At 42.7% G+C, this 23,782-nt stretch overlaps 1 protein-coding gene across 3 annotated transcripts; it reads left to right on the forward strand.

The window, feature by feature from the left end:
• The first annotated feature begins 1,441 nt into the window (after positions 1 to 1,441).
• ppfibp1a (PPFIA binding protein 1a) lies at positions 1,442 to 23,755 on the forward strand. Of its 3 annotated transcripts, XM_068586687.1 has the most exons (26): positions 1,442 to 1,601; positions 7,732 to 7,811; positions 9,245 to 9,450; positions 11,175 to 11,255; positions 12,284 to 12,397; positions 12,499 to 12,609; positions 13,944 to 14,036; positions 15,178 to 15,295; positions 16,620 to 16,681; positions 16,773 to 16,839; positions 17,353 to 17,471; positions 17,625 to 17,698; positions 17,801 to 17,837; positions 18,045 to 18,189; positions 18,315 to 18,347; positions 18,938 to 19,073; positions 19,163 to 19,279; positions 19,371 to 19,521; positions 20,037 to 20,148; positions 20,234 to 20,322; positions 20,463 to 20,585; positions 20,711 to 20,836; positions 20,966 to 21,154; positions 22,023 to 22,181; positions 22,291 to 22,356; positions 22,478 to 23,755. In XM_068586687.1, exons 2-26 carry the CDS (start codon positions 7,748 to 7,750, stop codon positions 22,553 to 22,555), a joined length of 2,670 nt encoding a protein of 889 aa, XP_068442788.1. In that variant the 5' UTR covers positions 1,442 to 1,601; positions 7,732 to 7,747; the 3' UTR covers positions 22,556 to 23,755. The 3 variants fall into 3 exon arrangements, with proteins under 3 accessions (XP_068442788.1, XP_068442790.1, XP_068442789.1); XM_068586689.1 differs by lacking the exon at positions 18,315 to 18,347; XM_068586688.1 differs by lacking the exons at positions 1,442 to 1,601; positions 7,732 to 7,811 and adding an exon at positions 8,509 to 8,570.
• The last annotated feature ends 27 nt before the right edge of the window (positions 23,756 to 23,782 follow it).

Here is a 23,782-nt window from a genome sequence, read left to right on the forward strand (position 1 = left end):
ACTACATTTAGGGAAACATTTGAACTCTGTATCATCCGTATTCTCTCTTGATCAATTCCCGCAGTAAACATTGTAAACTTGAGTTTATGATCTCAATATATAGTTTCAAATCTTCTTCAGTTCACGTTACACTTCATTGAAACTTTAGGCCAGCAGATGTTCCCCTGCTGACAACTTCCTGTCTGTTGGATGTCTCAAGATGTCTCACTAAAACAGAGTATATATATATATATATATATATATATATATATATATATATATATATATATATATATATATATATATATATACGGATTCAGTTACAAAGATGTCTCACTCTGTTTGAGTGGGACATCTTTTAAGAAGTTTACAAGTTTTAAGAAGATCAACTTCATAGTTTGAACCAGGACTTTGCAGCAGGTGGTGCTGGTTCTGTCAGACCTGCAGGAGTCCTTTCTGCCTCCACTTCAGTGCGCTCTGCTCTTCCAGCGCTGTCGCCTCCTGCTGACCAGCCTGCAGTACAACAACCAGCTGGCCCAGCACCTCCACCACCTGCAGTACTTAGTGAATAAGAGTCTGAGAGAGTTTTAGGGCCTTAAGCTGTGTAAAAACCCTGATTATTATATAACGAAATTAGGTTTTAATACCAAGTGTAGAATAATGATTTTCCTAATAATATAAGAGGTCATTTTCTCAAGAAATCCACAACTTGCATTTGTAAATCACATACTAACCCTTTGTGAAAGAGTTGATTAAATTAAAAAAAAAATAAACAGGAAGAAAAGCATAAAATAAAAACACTAACTCACAAACTGATTGTATTATTACAAACATATACCATAGGCAATGCATGCCGTTACTGTACTCATGGCCTTTTTGTAGGAACAGCATTTAAGAGTTTTTAGATACATTTCAAACTCTTTGAAAAGATTTGCCATTATTTGAAATTTCCCTGGGACTGTATTTATTTGTAGAGTTAACAGGATATTGCCATAATTCCACTGCTTTAAAGATACATAGGCTACTTGGCAGCTAAAATAAAGCAAAGTAGCAGAAAGATGCCTCTCTTCTCCACGGATGACACACAAACTTTTAAGATTGCAATCATGGAAACAAAAATCCAGCGACTACAAGTGAACATGGAGGTAAATGTACGCCAAGTGAGAACGATACCACTTTCTATCAAAAAGAAAATCATACTCTCATGATGTGGGAGCATGATTAACAGGCAGAGAACAGCACCCCAAGAAAGCCTGTCACGGTGGAGGGATTATTGAGAATATTTGTTTTATTTTTACCGGTGGCGAGAAAAAATATTCAGATAATTTACTCAAGTGAAAGTCAGTGTAACAATCCAGAGTTATTCTTCTGCTTCACCTTTTCACTGCTTTACGCTTTTATTTTGAAGGCCTCACTTCCGCTCGTGTCCCTGTCGTCTGTTTAGCTTGACGCCGCTCGAAATGTCTATTTTAGTTTGGGTCCCCACGGTCTGGATGAAAAACGTCAGTTCTCAGAGAAATGGGACTCTGAAAAGCCGAAACCATGAAGCTCCTGTGAAAAGTGTTTGGGAGTAAAGCCGCAGACTGCAGGAGCCCTTCTCTTTCATTTATTGGTCGACAACTGTAAGTTAAACCGAAGTTTACACCGTTTAGTTTGGGGTTTAAACTCCTTTTAATTGTCGTAAGTTACGCCGAGTTTAGCACAGTTCATGTGTCCTTGTTAGTAGTACTTCTGTTACGTTAACGTTTTCCAATATTTCATTTATTTCTGTGGGTAACGCTAACGTTGCTCACACTATTACCGCTATTTGTAGTGACTTAAAAGAGACACGAGTGTAGTTGTTGTGGTCGGTTGTTAAGCGTTATTTCTATTAGTCTTTTAATTGAATGTTCTTGCTTTGATATCAAAAGAAATACGCTTAAATCCTGCGGGACTTTTATTTTTAATTTTTTCACAGCAGAATCTGTACACAAGTCAATAAAGGCAAACAGCTGCATCACTATTGCTTTCACATGAACACAAATTACAAACAACCCATTGTATACATCATGATAATTAGCATCCACAGAGAAGAACAAAGAAAGAAAAAAAGTGTGCACAGAGAAAATAATACATCTTTAGATTTTGGTGCATTTATAGTTTCTACCGCTAAGTCAAATTGTGCTAACTTTTTAAATTGTTTGACTGAACCACATCTAATTCATACATCACATGTCCATTTTAATGTGCATGCCAAATCATGAATCACAGTCTGGCTCCCACACACATCTACTGTATAAAAAGCAGCAGCAGCCAACACACTTCAGAGCCGCCTCTGGTCCAGCGTCAGCTTCTTTCAGTATCAATCTCAGACTTCTGCAGCCTTTGTTTGTGTAAACCTTTGCAGTATAAAGTTGTTGAGGAAAAACCTCCCTCCTGAGGCGCTGCATGACCTGCTGGCAGCCCTCCTCTCTACGTCTGATGACGTCTTGGCTTCCGGGCAAGAGGACTGAAAAGCATAACAAAGGATTTTATTTCCCTCTCTGACAATAACCATATTTGTATTGCCGGCACACTCTCATGGCGAGTGCTTGGCTCCCCAGAATATCCGTGCTGTTGCACGCCTGCTTTGCACCGCCATATTTTATATGCAACTGGACGTGTTGGCATATTTAAAACCCCCCATCCAAATTTCACATTGGCTCGGTGATCATTTAAAACACAAATCCTGGCACCGGTCATCTTGTTTTCTCAGGCAACAGGCATGTATTTGTTGCTCGGTAAAGAGGAGGCAAAGTCCACTACTGGCCCTAGTTTACATTGGCAGCAAAGATCAGCATGGCAAAGACTGAAAAGTGCTCTAGTCCTTTTTAGATTTTAATTTTTCTTTAAGCCACATGCCTAGAAATTTGCATTCCTTGCATTCTTAGTACTTTTCTCCTGTGGGTGGTGTATTCTGAAAGAAGGGAGGTGTCACTCTAAAGTCACATGATGTATCGAGATGTGTACACACTTCTGAAAATTCAATTAAAATATTAACTTAAGCTGAAACACTTTGTCCCACATGAATAGAATTAAAGGGCCCAGTCTTGTGTACAGTAGAAAAGTGCCTTTTTTTTCTTTTTTAGACAGGGAAGAGGAAGACATCTCTCCAGTGTGTGCCAGGAAACGCTTCCTGAGAAGGCCGAGTGACGGTCTTCCTGAGTGCCGGCATGCCTCTGTGTTTATGGTTGTCCGCTGCAGGTCCTCCTCACTTAGCTTTGCAGTCGTTTACTTCTCTTGTGAGTCTCCTTTTACAGCAGCAGCTGCGACATTATGCCCTAAATAAGACTTCAAACTCAGGAAGGGCTTCGTCTGTGCTCAGTCCTTGATAACAAAAGCAGCGAAAGTCCAAGTTTTTCTTGGCTTGCTGCGATGTCTTACTCGGTTCCTCTTGCCCCTGGCACTTTCCACAATTGTCTTTTATTATTTCCCCCCCAATCTCTGATGTGATTTGTGACAGTGATGTAGGCGAGTTGAGGGCCACATGGAAAAAACACACAACCCCTGCTCCAACTTGAGGTCGGCGTCGCAGCGCTATCATGTGAGTCCGTGAAAGACAAAGAGTTGTTTGTGCGGTGAAATGGCCGCTCGTTTCTGTCAAACAGTCTGACCTCACAGCAGCCCAAACTTAAAGTCCACTGAACCATCTCTCAGGGGCAACTGTAAACAAACGCAGGGTGTTTGACTGGTGGCTGGCTTTCACGGCACAGACTCCCACAGGTCACGTTGCCGCTTCAACTACCACTTCGACTATTACTGTTGTACTGCAACTAATTGGATTAATTGGTTGACGACTGGTTTTTAATACGAATTATCAAACCTTCTCTGTTGTTTTTTGGGTCTTGTATGATAGCACAATGAATATATTTGATTGTTTTTTTTAGCATACAAACTAGACTAATCAACGCAATAAATCTTGCTAGTTTTAAGACCAGACGACCAATAAGACAACCGGTAATCGACTCAGAGTGGGCGGCGCCAACGGCTCCCAAACCTGACTGCCACAAATTAAAGTTAATTAGTTGGTTTATTCATTCAGAAACAGTTCTTTCGGGTCAAAATGTCTTTTGCTAAAAAGAGCATGGTGTATGAGGCTATGCGAGTTTAGGGAAAACTGCACGTTTGGTGTTATGTGTTGTTATTGTCCAGCTAAGGATGGTCAATATCTTAGCAACTCGAGTAGCAATGAGATCTATATTAAAACACAACTGTGGCTTCTCGATGCAGTAATGAAATCAGACTTTGTTATAGTTCTCTTGATAATAAGTGTGACAACTGCTCTGAGTAAAGGATGAAATATGAGTTTAATCAAATGCCAATGGAGGCCAATGGCTTAAGAGTAGTGGCAGCAACAAAAGCACGCAGTATATTTCATAACCCAGCAGCTGAAATCAAAACTCAAAACAATTTGCAGATTCATTTAAAATGAAAATAATCCTCACTTGCCACTCTTATGGCTTGTTAGAGCTGCTGCTGGCATACAAGATTATATGTAAGTGTGACACTTGGATTAACATTTCAAGACAGATTACATTTGAAAAGAAGAGTTTGAGTTCTTACGGCTTAAGCCAGCTGAAAGTAGAATACTCGTAATTGGTAGAATGCTAATTATTTAAACTGCTTTTGATTGACACTTGTGGTTTAAAGCCTCAGACCGATTCCCAAACAATGCAACAAGTTACTGTACTGTGACCAGTTACTGTACTGTGACCAGTTACTGTACTCCAACAACTAATTCTGCTCCCGTTACTATTCTGAGCCAGTTCAATTCTGAAATGCACATCTGTACCACAGCTGGGAGGAAGCTATTGGATTGTGTGAGGCACCAGCGGAGGCGTGTGTTTGTGTATTTATCCGTTTGTGTGTGTGTGTGTGTGTGTGTGTGTGTGTGTGTGTGTGTGTGTGTGTGTGCGGGCCCGACCACTCAGCCGAGGGTCAAGTAATCTCAGCCTATTTTCTTTGCAGATGCAATGCCCCTCCCCCTCCATACCGCCCCGTCTACATCTGGTTGATGTTAAAACCACCTTACGGCATAGTCACATTTGTATTTCTATAAAAATAGACTTGGACATGTTACTTTTAGATTGATTGCATTTGATCCTTTTTAAACATGTCTGTGTGAAGGATAAGTGAAATGTGAGCAGCAATTCAGAACATGCAATAAGTGCAATATCTTGGACAGAGAAGTAAATTTGAGAAAGCTGTCACTGGTCCTTTTCTGAATATATGATCCGTTTCCCTAAAGCATATGTCTACAACGCCTGTATAGTACCAGTTAAAGGATATTTTTTAATGATATTCTGTTTTATCTGTTCTCTTAATGTCAACACATCTCACAAAAAGACAAAAACCAACAGAGTGTTGTCCTTTTATCTCTCCACACTTCCACAATCCCATTAATTTTCTCCTTCAAAACGGGTCACAAATTGATCGCTTCATTTAAAGAAAGCTTATGAAACCTTACTCGAACAGGAGCAAATAATGCATTTATTGGGGACTATTTTCTGCGGTGGATTAATACACATGTTGTGCTTTGGTGGATAATTAACAGCAGCATGTTGTAGTATTGAGTCAAAACAAAAGGAACCATGTGTCCATGGTTATGAAGCAACATGTCACCCTGTGCAACAGTGTGTCTCTGATTGTTTTAATAGTTTTTGGACAACAATGAATGGATCTCTATGGCACAGAACAAAAGGATGCATCAGGCTTTGGCTACTCAGGCGATACTTGCAGATACGGTCGATTCATAGACAGTTTCAGTCTTTCTTTTTCAACGGTTACCACCACCAGCTTGAATCAAGTCCTTGAGGGTTTTGTCTAAAGGATGCAGGGGAGGTCAAGAGAGGTCAGCGGGGATGTCAGTACCAGGCGTTAGTGTTTGGCTTTTGGGATAACTAACCTGCTCAGGAATGTGTGTAGCGCTCACTCCTACACGGTTGCGTTATCAATCATCATTACAGGCTATCGGGAGATGGAGCCGCCTCTGTGGGCTTTGCTCTTGAGGGTTTGGGTTCAGAAGATTCTTCAGTGATGACCTGCTCATCACTGATGCAAAAATAAGCGGAAAATATCTCAGCCTGGCATTTTTAAAGGGCTAAAGAGTCTGAAGAATGGACAAAGTTGTTCATGTGGCACATTTCAGCGCCATTTTTTTTGCCACAGGAGCAAATGTAATTCCGGGTTTGATTCAAACTCTGTTTTCCACTGAATTTAATTTGTCGTGAAACCCGCGATGCTAGTTTTGACGTGGCTTTAATCACAAGACGGCAGCACACTGGGATGAGTTTTTACTCTTCAAAATGTTTTCATCCTACTTTTTCTCTCCGCCCGTGGGTTGCACCATGACCAGAGGAGATAGCAGAGTCGAGCGTAAGATAGCACACACTGGTGTTTCTCTCTTCATGCCATTTGTTGTTGAGACAAAAAAAATGATGTGTCTTGAAAGGCTTCATGTGTTCATATACGTCCTGTAAATTTGGTTCATAATGAATCTGAATGCAACATTTATAGACTCAAACAAATACAAAGCACTGTGTATGATGATTTGGAACGAACTGGCTTTCCTTTCTGTGGGGCTTGCACGTGAGATGAAGCACTTAAGGCCTCTTGTTCTAACAACGGCTCTCAGCTCATAGTGAGGCCATCGGTTTAATTACGCTCTTAATGCCCGTGTGTCACCCTGCTGGGTGTGACACTGTGACCGCTATGAAGGAGGAAATGAAGTCAACCCTGCAGCCCAACGAGACTTCTGAACAAGTAGAGCCACTGTTTTAACGTCGAAAGGTCTGTGCTCAAGTTCGACGCTGTACACCGTCTTGAATCAGGTTTAGTTTTTGAACGCAGCGGTCAGGGGGGGGATACGGTCCCGCGTTGTTATGGATGCTTGAGATGCCGAGCATGCCGACGCTACGAGGCCCGAGACCCCTGGGAGAATGGTGCCACTCTTCCAGATAGGAGCCCGCCCACGAGCCCCCCGTGACGGCCCGACCGCCGGAAACACGGCTTGCTGGGTAATAAGTCCCAGAGATCGCTTTGTTTTTTTCGTACAGACTTGCAGGGTTAATTTCATGCAGCAGCTGTTGGAAAAGGAAGAATCAGAGTTGAACCATAACAGGATGAGTGATGACACTTGTTTTGCTTTTCAAATGGTTGTGTCAAGGTTTTTAGGATTACAACTAATGCTTGTGCAGAATAAAAGCAATGCTTTGAACTTTACATCTAAAGGGGATTAGGGCATAAGCAAATGATTACATTAAATACTGATAAATCTGTGTTTTCTTGTTGAATCTGTAAACTGTCTGATCTCTTAAATATCTGCAAACACTGTCGGTCACAATCTCCTCAAACCCCACGTTTGCGTCCTTAAACTTTATTGTTTTGTCCAATAAACAGGACAAGAATATTTAGCTTACTATTTAAAACAAAAAACAAAGAAAAGAAGACAACCCTCGCTGTTGAGGATCTGGAATTACATGATCATGATGACATGATTACTGTCATTTTCAGCCGTAATTGGATTTCCGTCTGAAGTGGTTAACGACTGTGAGGATGTTTACTATCGTGAGCTGTTGTGGTCTTTGCCTTCCATGTAATTTAATTTATGAGATAATCTCATCACAAGGTCATTTTTTAGTGGTTGTTATGAAGTTTTGGTCCAATCACACAATCTGCTTCAGCAGATGGCTTTTGTTCCTTCTGTCCTTCACTTAAAATTCTTTTTTTTTTCAGATTAATTGAGCACAAGATGATGTCCGACGCCAGCGATATGTTAGCAGCAGCCTTGGAGCAAATGGATGGCATCATAGCAGGTAACCACATTGTAGACTTGGACTCTAAGACCTTAGCACTTCTTTAAGTGGGCATGGCGTATACTTCGGGGTCCGGCCACATCTGGAAACCATTGAGTTTACAGCTGGGAATATTCTACATCCAGTGGAGCGGGTAACACAATGTGCCCTTCTCCTTGCACGTCTACCTGCAGTTTAATGTAATCCCCCCCTGAATGTATAAAAGTTTGGAATAATGCTGAATGTGTGCTGCTGGATCACTGGCTCTTTCTGCTTTCACTGCATTCCTCCGCTGTGAGAAGTGAAAGAAAGTTTCCATTGTCCCCGCAGTGACGGAAACTAATGATTATTCAAGCTCTGCGAGTTTGGAATACAAACTTCTGCTCGGGAACTTTTTTTTTTTGTGGCGTCTCTCTGCACTGGTGCCGCTGCAGATGAGCAGAGCAGGCCTTCGCTTTTTTTTTTTTTTTTCCCCCAGAGTCCCCACTTTTCCGCTGATGTGTGTAATTATAGCGCCGACCTTTCCAATGGGAGCGAGGCGGCCGATCACATGACATCCCTCCACCCCCGGTCCCCACTGTTTCCTCAGAAACCACAGCCGCCATCGAGCCCCCGCTCCCTCGTTACCGCGGGGGGAAGCCGTGCTTTTTAATCTTTTTGTATATTTGCTTATGAAGCCCCCTCTTTTGTCGCCGTTGTCCCTCTTCGTTACGGCTGACATTTAAGACGGATGACAGATGGGTGAGGAGGAAGAGGAGAAGGAGGAGGAGGCAGCACACGGTGGGAACACCACGCACCTGAGTTCAGTCAACACTGTGCTGCGTTTGAAAAATCTGAAAATGTGGTTTCCACAGATACGGGAGGAGATTTAATCAGTTATGTTGTGTCACATGATGTTGGACAAAAGCCCTCGTGTGTGTGTGTGTGTGTGTGTGTGTGTGTGTGTGTGTGTGTGTAGTGAATACAGTTATTTATGCTGTTTAATTGGAAAAAAGAAAACACTTGTGTAGCAGGCAAATTATAGTCAATGTCCTCGGTGAAGAACTGAGTGTTCTCAGAGGAAGTTAAGTATGATTCAAATGTTTTAGTAAAACACTTTTTTTTTATAATACAGTGGGTAAACAGAAATAATTAGCAAATGTTTGACGACGTTTAAGAAGTTTGACATCTTCTTCTCTGTGCGATCAATCGTCTGTCTATAAGTTTTCTACCTGTTAGTCTGTTTGGATGAAAACCGTTTTGATTACTTTGATAATAGATTTGTGTAAAAAAACTCTTCTTCTTCTTTTTCTTCTTCTATTTCTTCTTCTTCTTCTTCTTCTTCTTCTTCTTCTTCTTCTTCTTCTTCTTCTTCTTCTTCTTCTTCTCCTATTACTTCTTCTTCTTCTTCTTCTTCTACTTCTTCTTCTCCTTCTTCTTCTTCTTCTCCTTCCTTATTCTCATTGTCTCTGCAGGCTCCAAGGCCATGGACTACTCCAACGGGCTGTTTGACTGCCAGTCGCCCACCTCTCCTTTCTTGGGGGGCCTCCGGGTGCTGCACCTGCTGGAGGACCTTCGGGGCGTGCTGGAGCTCATGGACATCGAGGAGAGGGACAACCTGCGGTGCCAGATCCCCGATTCCACTGCAGACGGGCTGGCAGAGTGGCTGCAGGGGCGATTGGTAACAAGTCCATTTAACCCTCAGCATGTGGTGTTTGTTGCGTGCGTTTGAAACAGAAGATATTTGTGTATATGAGGGTTTCTCACTCTGGGACCATCAGCACTTGTCATTTCAAGGGTCCACTTGAGAGCCAGATGTGATTTATTCCGGCAAAAGACTTCAGCATCTTAGCTACAACAATAACACTTCTGCTCACAAGCGAAGGACTATCCATAAACTAACACAAACACATGCATGAATCATATTAAAGCATCACAAGGTAAGGCAGATTTACAGCATTTCATACACAAGCACAATGAAATTAAACAAAAGGACATTCTATCCCAAAAGGAACTTAGTATACAAATAACTTTTTGCTTATCTGATTGTAATGGCAATTAATTCAAAGCGGCGGGTGGTCCAAATTATGTTTTGGCAATTCTCTATAACTCGTTATGCTTACATTCTTCCATTCAAACTAAATATACTCGTCTCCATTGTCATTACAAAGTCTGCAGATCCTCTGGTTTCTATCCAACCTTTTATATCTCTGGCCGGAGGACTTCTGGTGTTGTTCACTCTCACAAATAGACGAACAACAGGTGCTTTTCAAAAGTTATTTTTTTATATTCGACATAAATATCACATGATGTCATGCTCTGGAGCTAACGATGCTACTTTTAAACATCTGTTGAAAAGTTATTTTAAACCAAGTGTTGTTGTTCGGCTTTTGTGGTGAGCAGGTTGGCATTTTACCTTTTAGGGTATACCTACGTGTAGTTTTATAATTTAGCGCACACTTCACATGCATATGACATAACTGGTGAAACTAACTTGTCTAAAAAGATCTTGTTTAATATCTACAGGCAAAATAATAAGCGCACATTGCTCGGGAGGCTTATGCAGCTCCTCAGTGTCAATCATAATAAATAATGACATGTAGACATTTAAAGCAAGCCGTCTGTAGCTTTTATTCCATTGCATAAAAACTATATTTTACTAATAGCAGCTAATGATTCAATTTTCAATGTGTGTGTGTGTGATCGTGGTCTCAGATGCAGCTATCACAAAGTTGTTTAGCAGTTATTTCAAACTGTTGTTGTTTGTTGCAGCAGCATGGAGTATAATAATGTCTGTGTGTTTGAGAGCCTGCTATGATTCATCCTCTGAACTGCTTTGCGTCTCTTTTGATCACGCTCCGTCATCCATACCGTGACTGTGTTTATTGTAAAAGTGCTGTTATGACATGCTTCATGGATGATGGAGTTTCTATAGGGGTTCAATGCTGCAAATAGTTTCCATCTTCCAAACTCCCGTTGGCTCGTTGGCCGGCACTCTTGTTTTTCTTCCCTCGCGGCCTCGTGTCTCCATGTGTGAGCTGGAGAGACCAGGCCGCTTTGCTTTTGATTCAATTTTCAAATCTTTTTGATCTGGGAACGCTGTTGACCCTCACATGTTTCTCTGAAAACTCACTCCGCAGATCTGTTTGTTTTTTTCTTGGAGTGAAAACCATGTGAGTTCATTGTCGGAGAGTTTATATAGTTATCCACTTAAGAGATATGCACCCATAAGAAACTCCATGTGGCTCAAGGCTGGTGTGTATTTTCATTTGGACTGTATTTCAACATGACGGCCAAAGTCCCCCTCCACCCTCCTCCTCATCTCCTCCTCTTATTTAAGTCGTGCAACTAATTCAGCAATTTGTTCAGACGTCCCAAATCGACAAACATTGTTTCTCATTTCAGACTAACGGCCACGGCCCAGAAGCAGTCTACCAAGAACGCCTGTCGCGGCTGGAGAGCGACAAAGAGTGTCTTGTTCTGCAGGTTTGTGAGCACAACTCTTTATCGGAGCGTCAGCGCAGCAGAACAATTGCTCTTGAAGAGGCCGTTAAGTTGTATTTCCTTTTTTAGAGAGATTCGCTCGAGAGTTTGGTGGCTGGGAGCAAATGATCCGTATCATCACCATGTGACCTTTTGAAAATAAAGCATAAGCTCCTGAAAACAAATCGATGAAGACCGAACATTTTCTGATAGTTTGAATGTTTGGTGATCATTTAGAAACTCCAAATTAGGTCCAGTCTTCACTGATGTGTAACCATTTTAAGGAGCAGAGAAAAGCTTATTATTATTATTATTTTAGGTTAGTTCTACTGTTTTCCTTTCTCAAACTAGTCGCAAGATGAATTAAAGGGTGACATTCCACCTAAAGATGGCTCTACAGCAATTTGATCAAAGTAAAGGTCTCTTTGTGTGAAGAAATCCCATGAAAACAACCCCCTGACCCGTCTGTGGCTCTCAGCCCCGCAGCCATTCATTCATCCTGAAGATGTGAATCTCAAAACAGAGGTCACAACAAGTACACTTATGTTACAAAAACAGCTGGGAACTGTAGTTTTTAGCAAACTTTACTCATGAGTGTGCATGTCATTGGTGAAAAGGAAACATCTGTAATAGTGTGGCTCTTTAGTGTGTTTTTAATAGTTTTTAACAACAAAGGAGCTCCGACACTGAGATTTATTAGGCTCTGGTTACACACATGTACTTATTTAGTAGAAAAAATGTAGTAGTTGATTTGGACTTTTTAATGATATTAGTTGAAACCTTGAAATCACAGTTTTTAGTGGTTCTGACCGTCTCAATCCATATTAGTACAAATCTTTAAAGAAAAGAAAAGAAAAATGTCTGCCATCAGCCATTCTTTTCAGTATGTATATTGGTGTACAGATCAGATGTCTTAAGACTGTTTTCACACAACAGTTCTCATATATTGTAGAGGATTATGTATCCTTGAAGGACCGTCAGACCCTCAAAGTACTTTGTGTGATTCATATCAATGTCTCTCTGTTGTCCAGGTAAGCGTTCTCACAGACCAGGTAGAGGTGCAAGGTGAAAAGATTCGGGACCTGGACAACTGCCTGGATCTCCATCAGCAGAAACTAAATGCTACTGAGGAGTTGCTGCAACAGGTAAGGCCTCTAAAAGTTACCATAACTCATTTTTCAAAGTGTTCAGCTCTCCACCGAATACTCGAACGCAGCTTTTGCCAAGTGTGCTCCTGGCTCCACAGGAGCTGTTGAACCGGAGCACACTGGAGACCCAGAAGCTGGAGCTGCTGGCCGAGGTGTCCAGTCTGAGGCTGAAGCTGACGGCCGTGGACAGAGACCACCGAGACAGTGAGGTACGAGTAGTGGAGCAGAGGGATAGAAGTTTCTCCGCTGCACCTGCAGCTCGTTTCATGCGACGCGTGACTCTGAATCCTGGAAGCCAGCCAGTCGATGTTTTTAAAGTCACAAAGGTCCGTCTCACTCGACTGGCTGCGTCATGTGGTGCAGGGTGAACTTCGTTTAGGGTTACAGAAAGAGGCTTAAACACCACTTGTGCTCCAGCCAGCAGCTGTTTCCTGCCAGAGCCCGCCCACACCCACACCGCCGCCCCTCCCCCTCTGCGCTCTCCAAGGGGCTGAAAGGTTGTGGGATTTATAGTTTACCATACCCTCTGTCCACTAGCTGGGACATATATTTGAGGGAATATTATGTTTCCAGACAGTTGACCTCTGAAGGGAGTTGGCTGACTTGAATGCAACTGCATGTTTTTGTTTCCATTTTCCCCATTTAAGCTTTCAATCCAGCGGTTATTTGTTCAATCTGCAACACCTGATTTAGGTCTTTTGTGGGAAAAAAATCTTCTCGGTCAAGCCAGACATCACACATATATACTGTCAGAACTTTTGCCTTCATCCTTTTGTGTGTCTGAGATTTTATAAGCATGATATCTGGTTTCACACACAAGTCGTCCCTGTGCGCGTTATCGGCCTCTCTATTCATTATTATACAATCGTTTGCTGTGTTGAAAACATTTAGACATACAGACAAGAAGCCCAAACTGTAAAAAATGCATTTTATTTTACCAGAAAAAGTGCATTTTACAGTTTTATATCCATTACTGACGCATCATATTAAAACCTATTTGGCATGCCCTCCCATCAGAACCCTCCTCAGAACTTAGTTTGGGTATGACTTATATTTTTTCCAACTTGTCTTTCCACTTCCTGTGTGTGTGTTAACGGCCCTGCATTCTCACGCTCTTTCACGAGGGCGTCTACAAATGCTCATTAGGATCAACTGACACACTTTTAGTTCACAAAAGACAATGGGAACAGGTCGTGATTCTGACGTAGACTTTCCTCAGCACCTTTCTCAACGGCAAATTTCTGAAAAAATACATGAAAAAGCCTTCAAAAGATATTGGTGCATGGGGCCAGTAGAGATGACGCGACTGCTCTCCTCAATAAAGAGGACCGTTTGACAATAGATGAGCGTGACGTTTCACTTTTACGACAGGATTTATCTTCTCAAATTCTCTCCGATGGGACTTCAGTCTGAAAATAACGTTTGGTGCTTTTGGCAGGAATTCTCCCTCTGACCTCTCTCCCTCACGGGCTCCATAAACCTCCCCAGTACAGGTTTCTCCTCGAGTTTAATGGCTAATAGGAGTTCTCCATCTCCTCCCCAGGGCTTGCACCAGGAAGTAACAGACCTGCGGTTCAGGGTGACTGACATAGAGAATGAAAGACTGCAGTGTGAGAAGAAACTCAAAGCTACCAAAGTGAGTGTGTGAAGCTCCAGATAGCCGACGCTTTATTCTTTTACATTTGGCTGTGGCAGCAGGTCAGAATGATCCTTTTTACAACGCTTCATTACATGTTTAAAACCCTGTGATTTCCCCCTCGTGACCTCTTTTCCCTGCTCCTTTTCCTTACCCCCTTTTTCTTCTGTGATTTTAACATCTCTCTGCAACACACGCTAACCTGTCAAGCGTCCGAAGCGGAACAGTGAGCGCTTCACTGGAGACGAGGTGAACGAGGTTTGATCTCCAGCCTGTCCTCTCCTTCCTTTATGGCCCTTAAGATCCTCTAAAAAAAACCTGCTGCTTCTCCACTGCCGCACACTGCTTTTCCTGACTTTCACCACGCTCGCTGTAAGTGCTTTCATCCGTACCGGTTTACAGGATTTGTACCTGGTTCAAATCCTCTCAACACTTGTAGACTAAAACAGCATATTTACCAATGACTAAAAGTACAAAGTCTTTTTTTTAATTGTATATTTTTCCATGCTACATGTCTTGTTAATCGGTTTTCAATCAGGTGGTTATTTGAAGTGATGAGACTTGTTGTGGTAGTTTTAGATGCATGTCCGGTTTCTTTGTGTGTCCACACTTTAGTGAATAGTATGAGCCTCCAATCGTGTTACAACCAATAACAGTGTGTTAAATAGAGCACAGAGACTAACAGATCTACTGACTTATTCTTATTATTGTGTGTTGAAGAGGCATCACACTAAATCCAGTTCAATTATCTGGAGTACTGCTGTTTTATGTAAACATATATAATGTGTCTTCTGTGGATTTTAAGGTTCAAAACTGACAAGAAGCATCTCGTTTACCTTCTCAAATCTAACGATTTGCTGCATTTGTCTGTTGAATGTCATGTAACCATCTCACTGAACTTATGATCTGCATTTATTTTTTACTATTTCCAGACATTTCATGAACGAAAGAATGAACAATCTAAGAATAGTCGTTAGTGTCGATGATGTATTGTTTTATAAGTGTTGGTCTCGTCCCTATTTCCCTGTTCATCTTGTTATTCAAAAGCTACGTGTGTCTGTGTCCGTCTCCCCAAGTTTCATTCACACGCAGCCTGATGAGAATCCCAGATTGACCACTTTTCCATCTTCTCTCGTTGTAGGAGGAGCTGCAGCTTCTGCAGAGGCAGCTGGAGGAGCGGGAGGAGGACCTGAGGAGGCTGAAGGACGACAGCAGGCTGAGGGTGGAGAGCCACAGCAGAGCCGAGGGAGGAGAGAGAGGTGGGGGCGGTTTGGATGAACGTCCGGGAGCTTCTTTGTACTATTTCACGGAAGTCTGATATTACAAAAAGGGTTCGCAGGGATTAGACAAATAGACGTTTCACATTCCAGCGACACCAGATTCCCCTCCAGCATCCTCGCTGAGAAAATAGCGGCTGCTTTGCTTTCATCTGGATTTCCCCCATTAATTATTTTTTCACTATCTTGCATTTCACGGACAGTCTGATTCATAACGAGGTGATTTGAGGCCCTTTTTTTGTTTTTACTTGACTCCTTATCCGTCCGTCTGTCGGCTCCATACCAAACATACTGTTTTACTCCTTCCTCCCACCGCTGGCCTTATCTAATCCACTGTGATGGAAGAGGAATGCCATCAGTTAAATGAAGGGGAGTCTCCTCCGCATGTCTGCTGTAAACACGTGTTCGACAGGATAATCTGATCGGCTTTGTTTTGTCTTCCAGCTCAGTGTACAGACACGGGTTGTGTGTTCACTAACAAGAACAAATCTGCAAAGCTACGCCCCTGACTGGGTCAGATGTCTGCGGTTAAGAGAAGAAAAAAGCAACTCGACTACAAATTAGGATTTTTTAAATGACTTTGTCTCATAAATTTGTTGTTTTCTGGAGGATTTGTGAGACATTCATTAGCACTGAAGTTAAAATAAGTTCATCAAGCCACCATGACTTAAATACTCTGCAGCACTGAAAGAGAACATTGAGAGAACATATAGAAAACAATATGAAAGAAAATGCACATATATCTTCATCTACTGTATATATATCTTCACTTCTTCGTCTCTCTCAGAGGCCATCCTTACTTTAAGAACACTAAATTCCGATTATTTTTATAATCTTATAGAGTATTTGAGTTTATTTCTCGTAAATTTGTACATTTTTATTGTATTCACACTTTAATTTAGAGATGAATCTTTTTTTTTCTCTGATACATTCGTCTCAAATCTTTTTTTCCTTGGAATATCATCCCCGTCCCCAGTCTTCTTACATTTGGTGTCCAACCCAACGCTACTCGTCTACCTCAATGTAATCACGAGTTCACACACTTCACGCCTCACACAGGGTTTTCTGCAGATAAACGTGGTTTGGATTAGATTACCAAGTGGTGAGGGTGTGTTTACTTGTGCAGCATTTTTGGTAAAACATACAGAAAGTTGATGATTTGTGCTTATAGTTGAAACAAGAGTTCATTACGGCAACAATCTGAAACAAGAGCTGCGCAAGAGCTGCGCAGTGGGTTCATTATGTCTGCTGGTTTCAGAGCCAGGGGGGAAAGTATAAAGTGTTTGTTTGTCTTTTTCCCCTCCAGATACAGAAGTGTTGAAGATGAAGATGGTGTTGGAGTCACTGGCGTCGGCCAACGACGTGAAGGTACGGTGTGATGAGACGCGCTGGTCGTCGGCAGCAGCTTTGATTCGTTGAACGCGGTCGTAACTGGATCATCCTGCGTGTTTATCCACAGGAACGACGGATAAAGGAGCTGGAGGAGTCGCTCACTAAGTGCAAGAAAGGGCCGGAGCAGGTCAAAGGTCAGTCAGTCAGTTTCATGTTCCTCTTTATTTATTTATTTATTTTGCAATTGCTTTGGCCTAAAAATCTCTTAGTTTGCTGACACATCACACAGTAACTTTATCGCAACATTGAACATCATCATCACTGAATTGTAATAAGCGTTGCATTTTTCTGTTCAACTGTTTATTATCAATTAAATGCTGCCAGGCAGCGACTAATTCTCCTGAAAATAAAGTCTGCAGCTCTCATTCCCTCGGAAACAAAAAGTGCAGAGCATCATTTTATTCATAATAAGCTGTATTAGTGTAAACAAATTATGAAGTCAAGAAACTGACTCCACTACGTCAGTTTATGAGCTGGAACGACGAGAGTATTTTATGTAAAATTGTTATATTTATTTATATATCGACTCTCCCGTTCCTGTACTTTAAATATACTTTTAGTCTAAATCATGACGGTTTATGGCAGCATAAAACTCCAAAATATGCACTGCCCATCTCTAATGAGTGTCCCAACTGTCCTCCCCTCAGAGAAGTTTAACGAAGACGACTATGAAGACATCCCAGATGATCCCTCGGTCTCCGTGTCCATGGAGGTGGATCCGGTCACACCGGCGCTGGAAGGGGAGGCAGGAAGAAGCTCTGGCGAGGTAAACACAACCTCTGTCTAAACACATCGCACACAGGATGAAACCCAGACTGGAGACTTCCCTTTTTTTCTTCTTTTAAAAGCCCAATTTCAGCCTCCGTGCAGAGCTTCTGTAAACATGCTCAATTAACCGTGTTTTCCTCTGTCCTGTCAGTCTATTCCATGTATAGCGGTGCTCTCTGAAATGAACGAGCTGGACAGAGAACAGCAGTTACAGGCGGCCGGAAGGTAAAACGGATCGAATTATGGTTCCCACGTGTTATTAAACCCTCTTCCTCTCTGCTTTATTTGAAACTAAATGCACTGAAATGAGCTTGTGTTTTATTTCAGTTCGTTTGACGTCCCACAGCCGGGCAGCACCGACCAGGTAAGAGCAGACCGCCTCTGATGACAACATGTTGACCACAGAGACCTGCAGGACTCGCTGTGTGAGATTGTCCTGCTCTGACACCAAGTGGTTGAATAGTGCAACTACACTTTTCTCTCTCTTGTACTTCAATGTATTTGAAGGCGAAATTCTTCGTCTTTGGCCAAATCCTCAGTTTCTCCTGTATTTCCCTCTTTTTTTCCACAGTCCAACAATAAAGCAGGACCCGGATCATTGTCTCCTTCCAGAGCAAATGAAGGGAGCTTTGGGACCAAGAAGGCCCGTTCCTCCTTCGGCCGAGGCTTCTTCAAGCTGCGTGGAGGCAAGCAGACAACCAGCTCTCCGAACCTGGGTGATTCTGAGCTCCTACTCGCTGGGGCTGTGCTAGAAAACACATCCCATATTCCCATATCTTGAGACGCGTCTTGAATGTTTTGTTCCTGATCCTCGTTGTTTCTTTCTTTGTAAATTGTGAAGACCGCACCCGGAGTACCAGTGCACCTGCGTTAGGTACAGTAGAGCAGAGTGGCCGTGTTGGCCTGCAGTATGGCCGCTCTGGATTATACAGCTGGATGTGAATAAAGACAGTCTGATGGTCACGTACCGTCATACTGACGATCACTTTTCTTTAAATCCGTGGTTCCCATCCTCTCTGACTCGTGACCACCTTCTCACAGTCGCAAAAAAAATAACGATTTTCTATTTAATTTCACTAATTTAAAGGCTTGCATAGTTAAAACTATACACTATTTAATAAGAGAAGTCGGGAACAGCTGCTCTGACTCGTTGTTTCTCGAGTTTCTTGCTCTGGTTTGAGGTATTTCTGTCCGTGATCTCACTAAATCATCCAGCTGTCTCTCATCCATGACTTTAAACCATCTGCAATGAAAACGTTCTGTTGGTACTTTCCAGTTTAGTAGTGAAGCGTTTCTCATTCGCTGTAAATGAGAATCTGTTGTGTCGTAGGAGTTTAATACTCTTTTGCATGGGTGGCAGCTGCTGTAAAACTCTTGTTAAATTCCTTATTCTTTCATTGGGTCGTAGTGCTGCGTCTGTAGTCTGTGTCGAGGCTTGTCACGGTAATGCAATAACCTTTACAGCTGAGATGGAACGTAAAGGCACAGATCACCTGGACTTGGCCGGTGCTCCTCCGCGAAAATCTCACGACGGATCTCTTCTGCCGTCCTCGCCCGAAACCAAAAAGAAGTCCAAAGGCTTCAGGAAATTCTTTGGCAGGTAACGATCAGGGGGGTTGCGTCGGCGGTACTTCAGAGCAATACAAGACGAGGATTTGCTTGCCGATTTAGACTGTGACGCTCCCGCAGACTCAAGAGGAGCCACTCCAGCTCCTTCAACGATGAAGCGGACGTGGAGTTCAGGAGGGGAGGAGTCAGAGCCACGGCCGGGCCGCGCCTCGGCTGGTCGCGGGAATCCAAACACAAGTAGGCGTCGACGCGGTTCTTAACTGGCTGCTCCTGTCAGGGTTGCACCAGTTGATTCATTGTGAACGCTCCCCTCTCCCGTCTCCGGCAGCGTGGTCGAAGTTCCCTTCTCGCGGTGGAGTAGAGATGAAGTCTGCGCGTGGCTGCACCAGCAGGGCCTCGGGCTGTACATCCCTCAGGGGCAGAGCTGGATCAAATCGGGGCAGACGCTACTGAGGGCATCGCAGCATGATCTGGAGAAGGTAGCGGTGTTTTTGTTTCAGGGCGCTTTTGTCACAGCGAGAGATTTTTGTTGATCACAAAACTCTGCATTCAAATGATTGTTACACTGCAAACATTATGAGTAGAAAGAAGTTATGAAAGACACACAGTGTTGTTTTTTTTTACCATTGAGATCACATTGTTTTTAGCTTTCCATGCCCAAGTTTAGACGTCCAAAGCTCACTGTGAACTTACTGACATTTAGGCGACACTGTATTAGAGCTGCAAGGATGTTTTGTTTTGTTTTGTTAATTGATTTTTGTCATTTTTGGAGACAGAAAGGCAAAAATCTCTGATTCCAGCTTCTTAAATGTGTTTTTATGTGACATTTTGGGCTTTTCGGAAACGATAATGGACATGTTCCACTATTTTCTCACATTTCAAAGACCAAACAACAAACAGATTAATCAAGAAAATAATCCACAGTGAAACTAATCTTTTAATAGCAGCCCTACACTACATGACGTTGTGGTTTCCCTCCTGTGCACCCGACCAGGAGTTGTGCATGAAGCACCCTCTCCACAGGAAGAAGCTGCAGCTGGCTCTGCAGGCTCTCGGCTCGGATGAGGACGACCTGAAGGGCAGACTGGACCACAACTGGGTGACCCGTGAGTTACGACATCACCTGTCTAAATAAAAAGGTCTGTATCTTCCCCCCACGTCGGCTTTGTAATTCATGAATACATGTTTCAGGGTGGCTGGATGACATCGGCCTCCCGCAGTACAAAAGCCACTTTGACGAGGCTCGTGTTGATGGATGCATGCTGCACTACATGACGGTGGTGAGTGGAAAAAAACCTCTGTGGAGGCTTTAAACATTCATGTGACTTTCCTAATACTTCTTTAATATTCTGGCTGAACTTTCCTTCAGACTAAATCATCTTTTTTTTCTCATTGTCTGATCCCGTGGTGGTTTTCCCAGGAGGACTTGCTCTCTCTGAAGGTGGGCAGTGTTCTCCATCACCTCAGCATCAAGAGGGCCATTCAGGTCCTCCGCCTCAACTGCTACGAACCCAACTGCCTCCGACGACGACCCTCTGATGAGGTATCACACAGGAAGTCACAACCCTTTCCTTCCTTTTTTTTGTTTGTTTTAAAGCCGCTTTGGCTGTTTCTGCCTCCCGAAAGCTTTTGGATTTTCTCTTCATTTAAAACTCTCTTGTTGTCCAGAACAACATGACACCAGCGGAGATCTCCCAGTGGACCAACCACCGAGTGATGGAGTGGCTGCGCTCTGTGGATTTGGCAGAATACGCTCCCAATCTGAGGGGCAGCGGCGTTCACGGAGGGCTGATGGTGAGAGGAAGCGGATCAGGATTAGATGAAAGATCCTCTTGAAATAATTGTGAAATTGCAGTGATGCTTTTGTTCTCCTCAGTATGCTGCAGGCAGTCTGGCTTTATGTTTTCTCTCCCGTGTCTGAAGGTGTTGGAGCCGCGCTTCAACGTGGAAGCGCTCGCCCTCCTGCTCAACATCCCTCCCAGCAAAACCCTGCTGAGGCGCCACCTGGCCACACACTTCCACCTGCTCATCGGCTCCGAGGCGCAGCGGCTCAAGCAGGACTGTCTGGAAAACCCCGACTACATCGTGCTCAGCGCCACCGCCAAGGTCAAGGTGACTGACCTCTGCACCCGACGCAGAACAAACCCGTCTGGTGGGATCAGCTCTCGCGAGCGAAGCTGAGTCCAACGGGTTTTTTCTTTTGGCCATTTTAAAAACACTCAAATTATGATTTTGTTCTTTTACTGATGAGCGTTGGCTTGTTCTTTTAATATCTTACAGCCCACATCAGGAGCCGCTTCATGTCATAATAATAATAATAATAATAATAATAATAATGCATTTCATTTATTTAGTGCTTTTTATGGTACTTAAAGACACTTTACACAACATTTTAAATTATCCTAAAAGCTTCACATTAAAAAAAGTTTAATTTAAATATATGTATTATTATTATTATTATTATTTAAATTGAATCCTCTTTGAATTAAAATACAATTTTAACAAAAAAAAAATATCATTAAATGCAACAAATCTTGACCAGTTTCATGCTAATAAATAATCTTCTTTTCTTAAAAAAATTTAAAAAGTATTGTTTACTAAAGATCAATCTGCCAATTACTTAATGTATTTAAAATTGTTTTAAAAATATCAGAAAGTAGTTCAACATCTTTGGGGAAGCAGCTGCCCTGACTCTGTCCAAAGGGAACAGTATCTTCCTACCAGCACCTCTCAAGCTCTTTATTTAACTTCCTGTTTGGTTAATCTGTACAAACAAGATGTTAAAAACAAAAGAGACTCTCTATATATCTCAGAAAGAACAAAGCGAGCTGTTTCTCCCTTTATGCTAAGCTAACGGCTCCTGCAACAAACAAACACATGCGAGTCTCGGCTTTCTTATCGAACGCGACCTTCGTGCCAGATACTGAACACAAACCCACGACGTTCCGCTGCTGATCGTCTCCTCTTCCTCCTCCTGCAGCCGAGGCGCCTGTCATTCGGGGGTTTTGGCACTTTGAGGAAGAAACGCCACGACGACGGCGACGAGTACGTCTGCCCCATGAACGTGGAAATGCCCAAGAGCAGCAGCTTCCAGACGGGCGCCCGGATCTACGAGGAGCACCTCGACCACCTGGAGCAGGTGCGGAGGGACTCCCCTCACGAAACATCAGGGATCTGAGTCCTCTGCATGCGTTTCCTTTTGTGTCGTCTGCTGCTCGACTCTCTGTTTGTGTGTTGTCTTCTGGCAGATGGAAGACTCCGAAGGGACCGTGAGACAGATCGGAGCGTTTTCGGAGGAAATCAACAATCTAACGGTGACACACTGACCTTCTCCTGCACGACCGGACATGACACCTGACGCATGGGGTAGAAGAATGGCCGACGATGGCTGCGTTTAAAAGTTTCCTTCATGCTCTCCGGTTCTCTTTGTTTCAGAGCATGCTGACGGAAGATGAGTCTTTTCAGGAGATTTCCGTCGACGCGGCAGAAACCGACCACAACTCTGGTGTTTGATTGACACTTCGCTTTGTGAAGGAAAGAAAAAGAAAAACTGTGCCAACCACAATCCAAATCCCTCCACCTTCCACCAACCTTTGTAGTGGAACATGTGTTTTACAGCCATAGCTTTCATGACCATATATATACATATATATATATATATTTATTAAAGCTGTCCAAAATATAATGCATGAACTGAAAATGCAATGTTTTATTGCATTAATGTACTTCTTTATTGAAACCTTTATATTTTGTTTTGAGTAATTGGCGAGGTAATCATACCTATTTTTAGAATGTTTTGAGTGTATTAAGTGTTCATGTCCTCGGCTGCGGTCAGATTCATTTGTGAATGTGGTACGTGAAGCTGCTTTAAGATAGTTTCCTTAAAATGACAGCAACCATCCTCACATTTACTTCTTGTGGTATCTAGCCACATAGTTTGGGTTTTATTTGACCACGTTTTGAGAGCGAAGGTTTCTGCCCCGAACACTTAACTTCTCTCTCGTGTGTGCGTGTGTGTGTGTGGCGCTCGCAGCATTGAAAAAGTACTTTAATTGTTTAATGGCAGCGTATCCCTCCACAAAGTGTCCTTACGCTGCTCAGACTGAGGTCTGTGGATTATAGACAGTTTCCATTGGCACTAAAGTTTTCCCTGCATCACTCAGAAAACATTGTTACTGTTTTCAATGCTTTGAGGGCCGCACACGTTCTACCGTTAACCTGCATAGTGTTGGGTCGAGACAAATCTCAAAACAGTGAATTCAACCAGAATGATCTGCAGAGCTCGATACCGCTAGAGGAAGTGAGTAATATGATAATATCTTTAGTTTCTGAGAATTCGGTGAGGCGATTGATACCAGTCGTTAGAAGCTACAACCCTTGATGGAGTGATTAGCTTAGCATTAAACCTGGATGTCTGGCTCTCCAAAGCTCCAGTAACACCTTTTTTCAATGAAATTCAAAACTCTTATAAAACTACAAATGGACCAAAGTAACATGATAATGAGTGAGCGTTAAGGTGCATCCTTAAACTTTTACCTCCGCTTCTAGTCTTCATGCTAAGCTAATAAACGCTAAGTATTACTTAACGAGTGGTATTGATCCTCTTGGCGTGAAAGCTTTTCTCTCCAAATGTCACTCTTACTTTTAAAGAAACAGCGTGACTGAAAACCAGGAAACCAAAGTCTGTTTTTTTTTTAAATTTTTGGTAATAAAGTGGAAAATGCATTTTCCTTGTCTTCA

This window comes from Clinocottus analis, unplaced genomic scaffold (assembly GCF_023055335.1).
Source record: "Clinocottus analis isolate CAN_PGR_092001 unplaced genomic scaffold, fCliAna1.0.p SCAF_20, whole genome shotgun sequence".
NCBI classification, from domain to species: domain Eukaryota; kingdom Metazoa; phylum Chordata; class Actinopteri; order Perciformes; family Cottidae; genus Clinocottus; species Clinocottus analis.

What these genes read in the sequence shown, in the direction of transcription:
- ppfibp1a (XM_068586687.1), top strand. Translation starts at nt 7,748, where the DNA reads ATGATGTCCGACGCCAGCGATATGTTAGCAGCAGCCTTGGAGCAAATG. An exon ending in CAGTTACAGGCGGCCGGAAG is followed by an intron (nt 17,699 to 17,800) that starts GTAAAACGGATC and finishes GTTTTATTTCAG; the next exon opens with TTCGTTTGACGTCCCACAGC. An exon ending in TCGCGGGAATCCAAACACAA is followed by an intron (nt 19,280 to 19,370) that starts GTAGGCGTCGAC and finishes CGTCTCCGGCAG; the next exon opens with CGTGGTCGAAGTTCCCTTCT.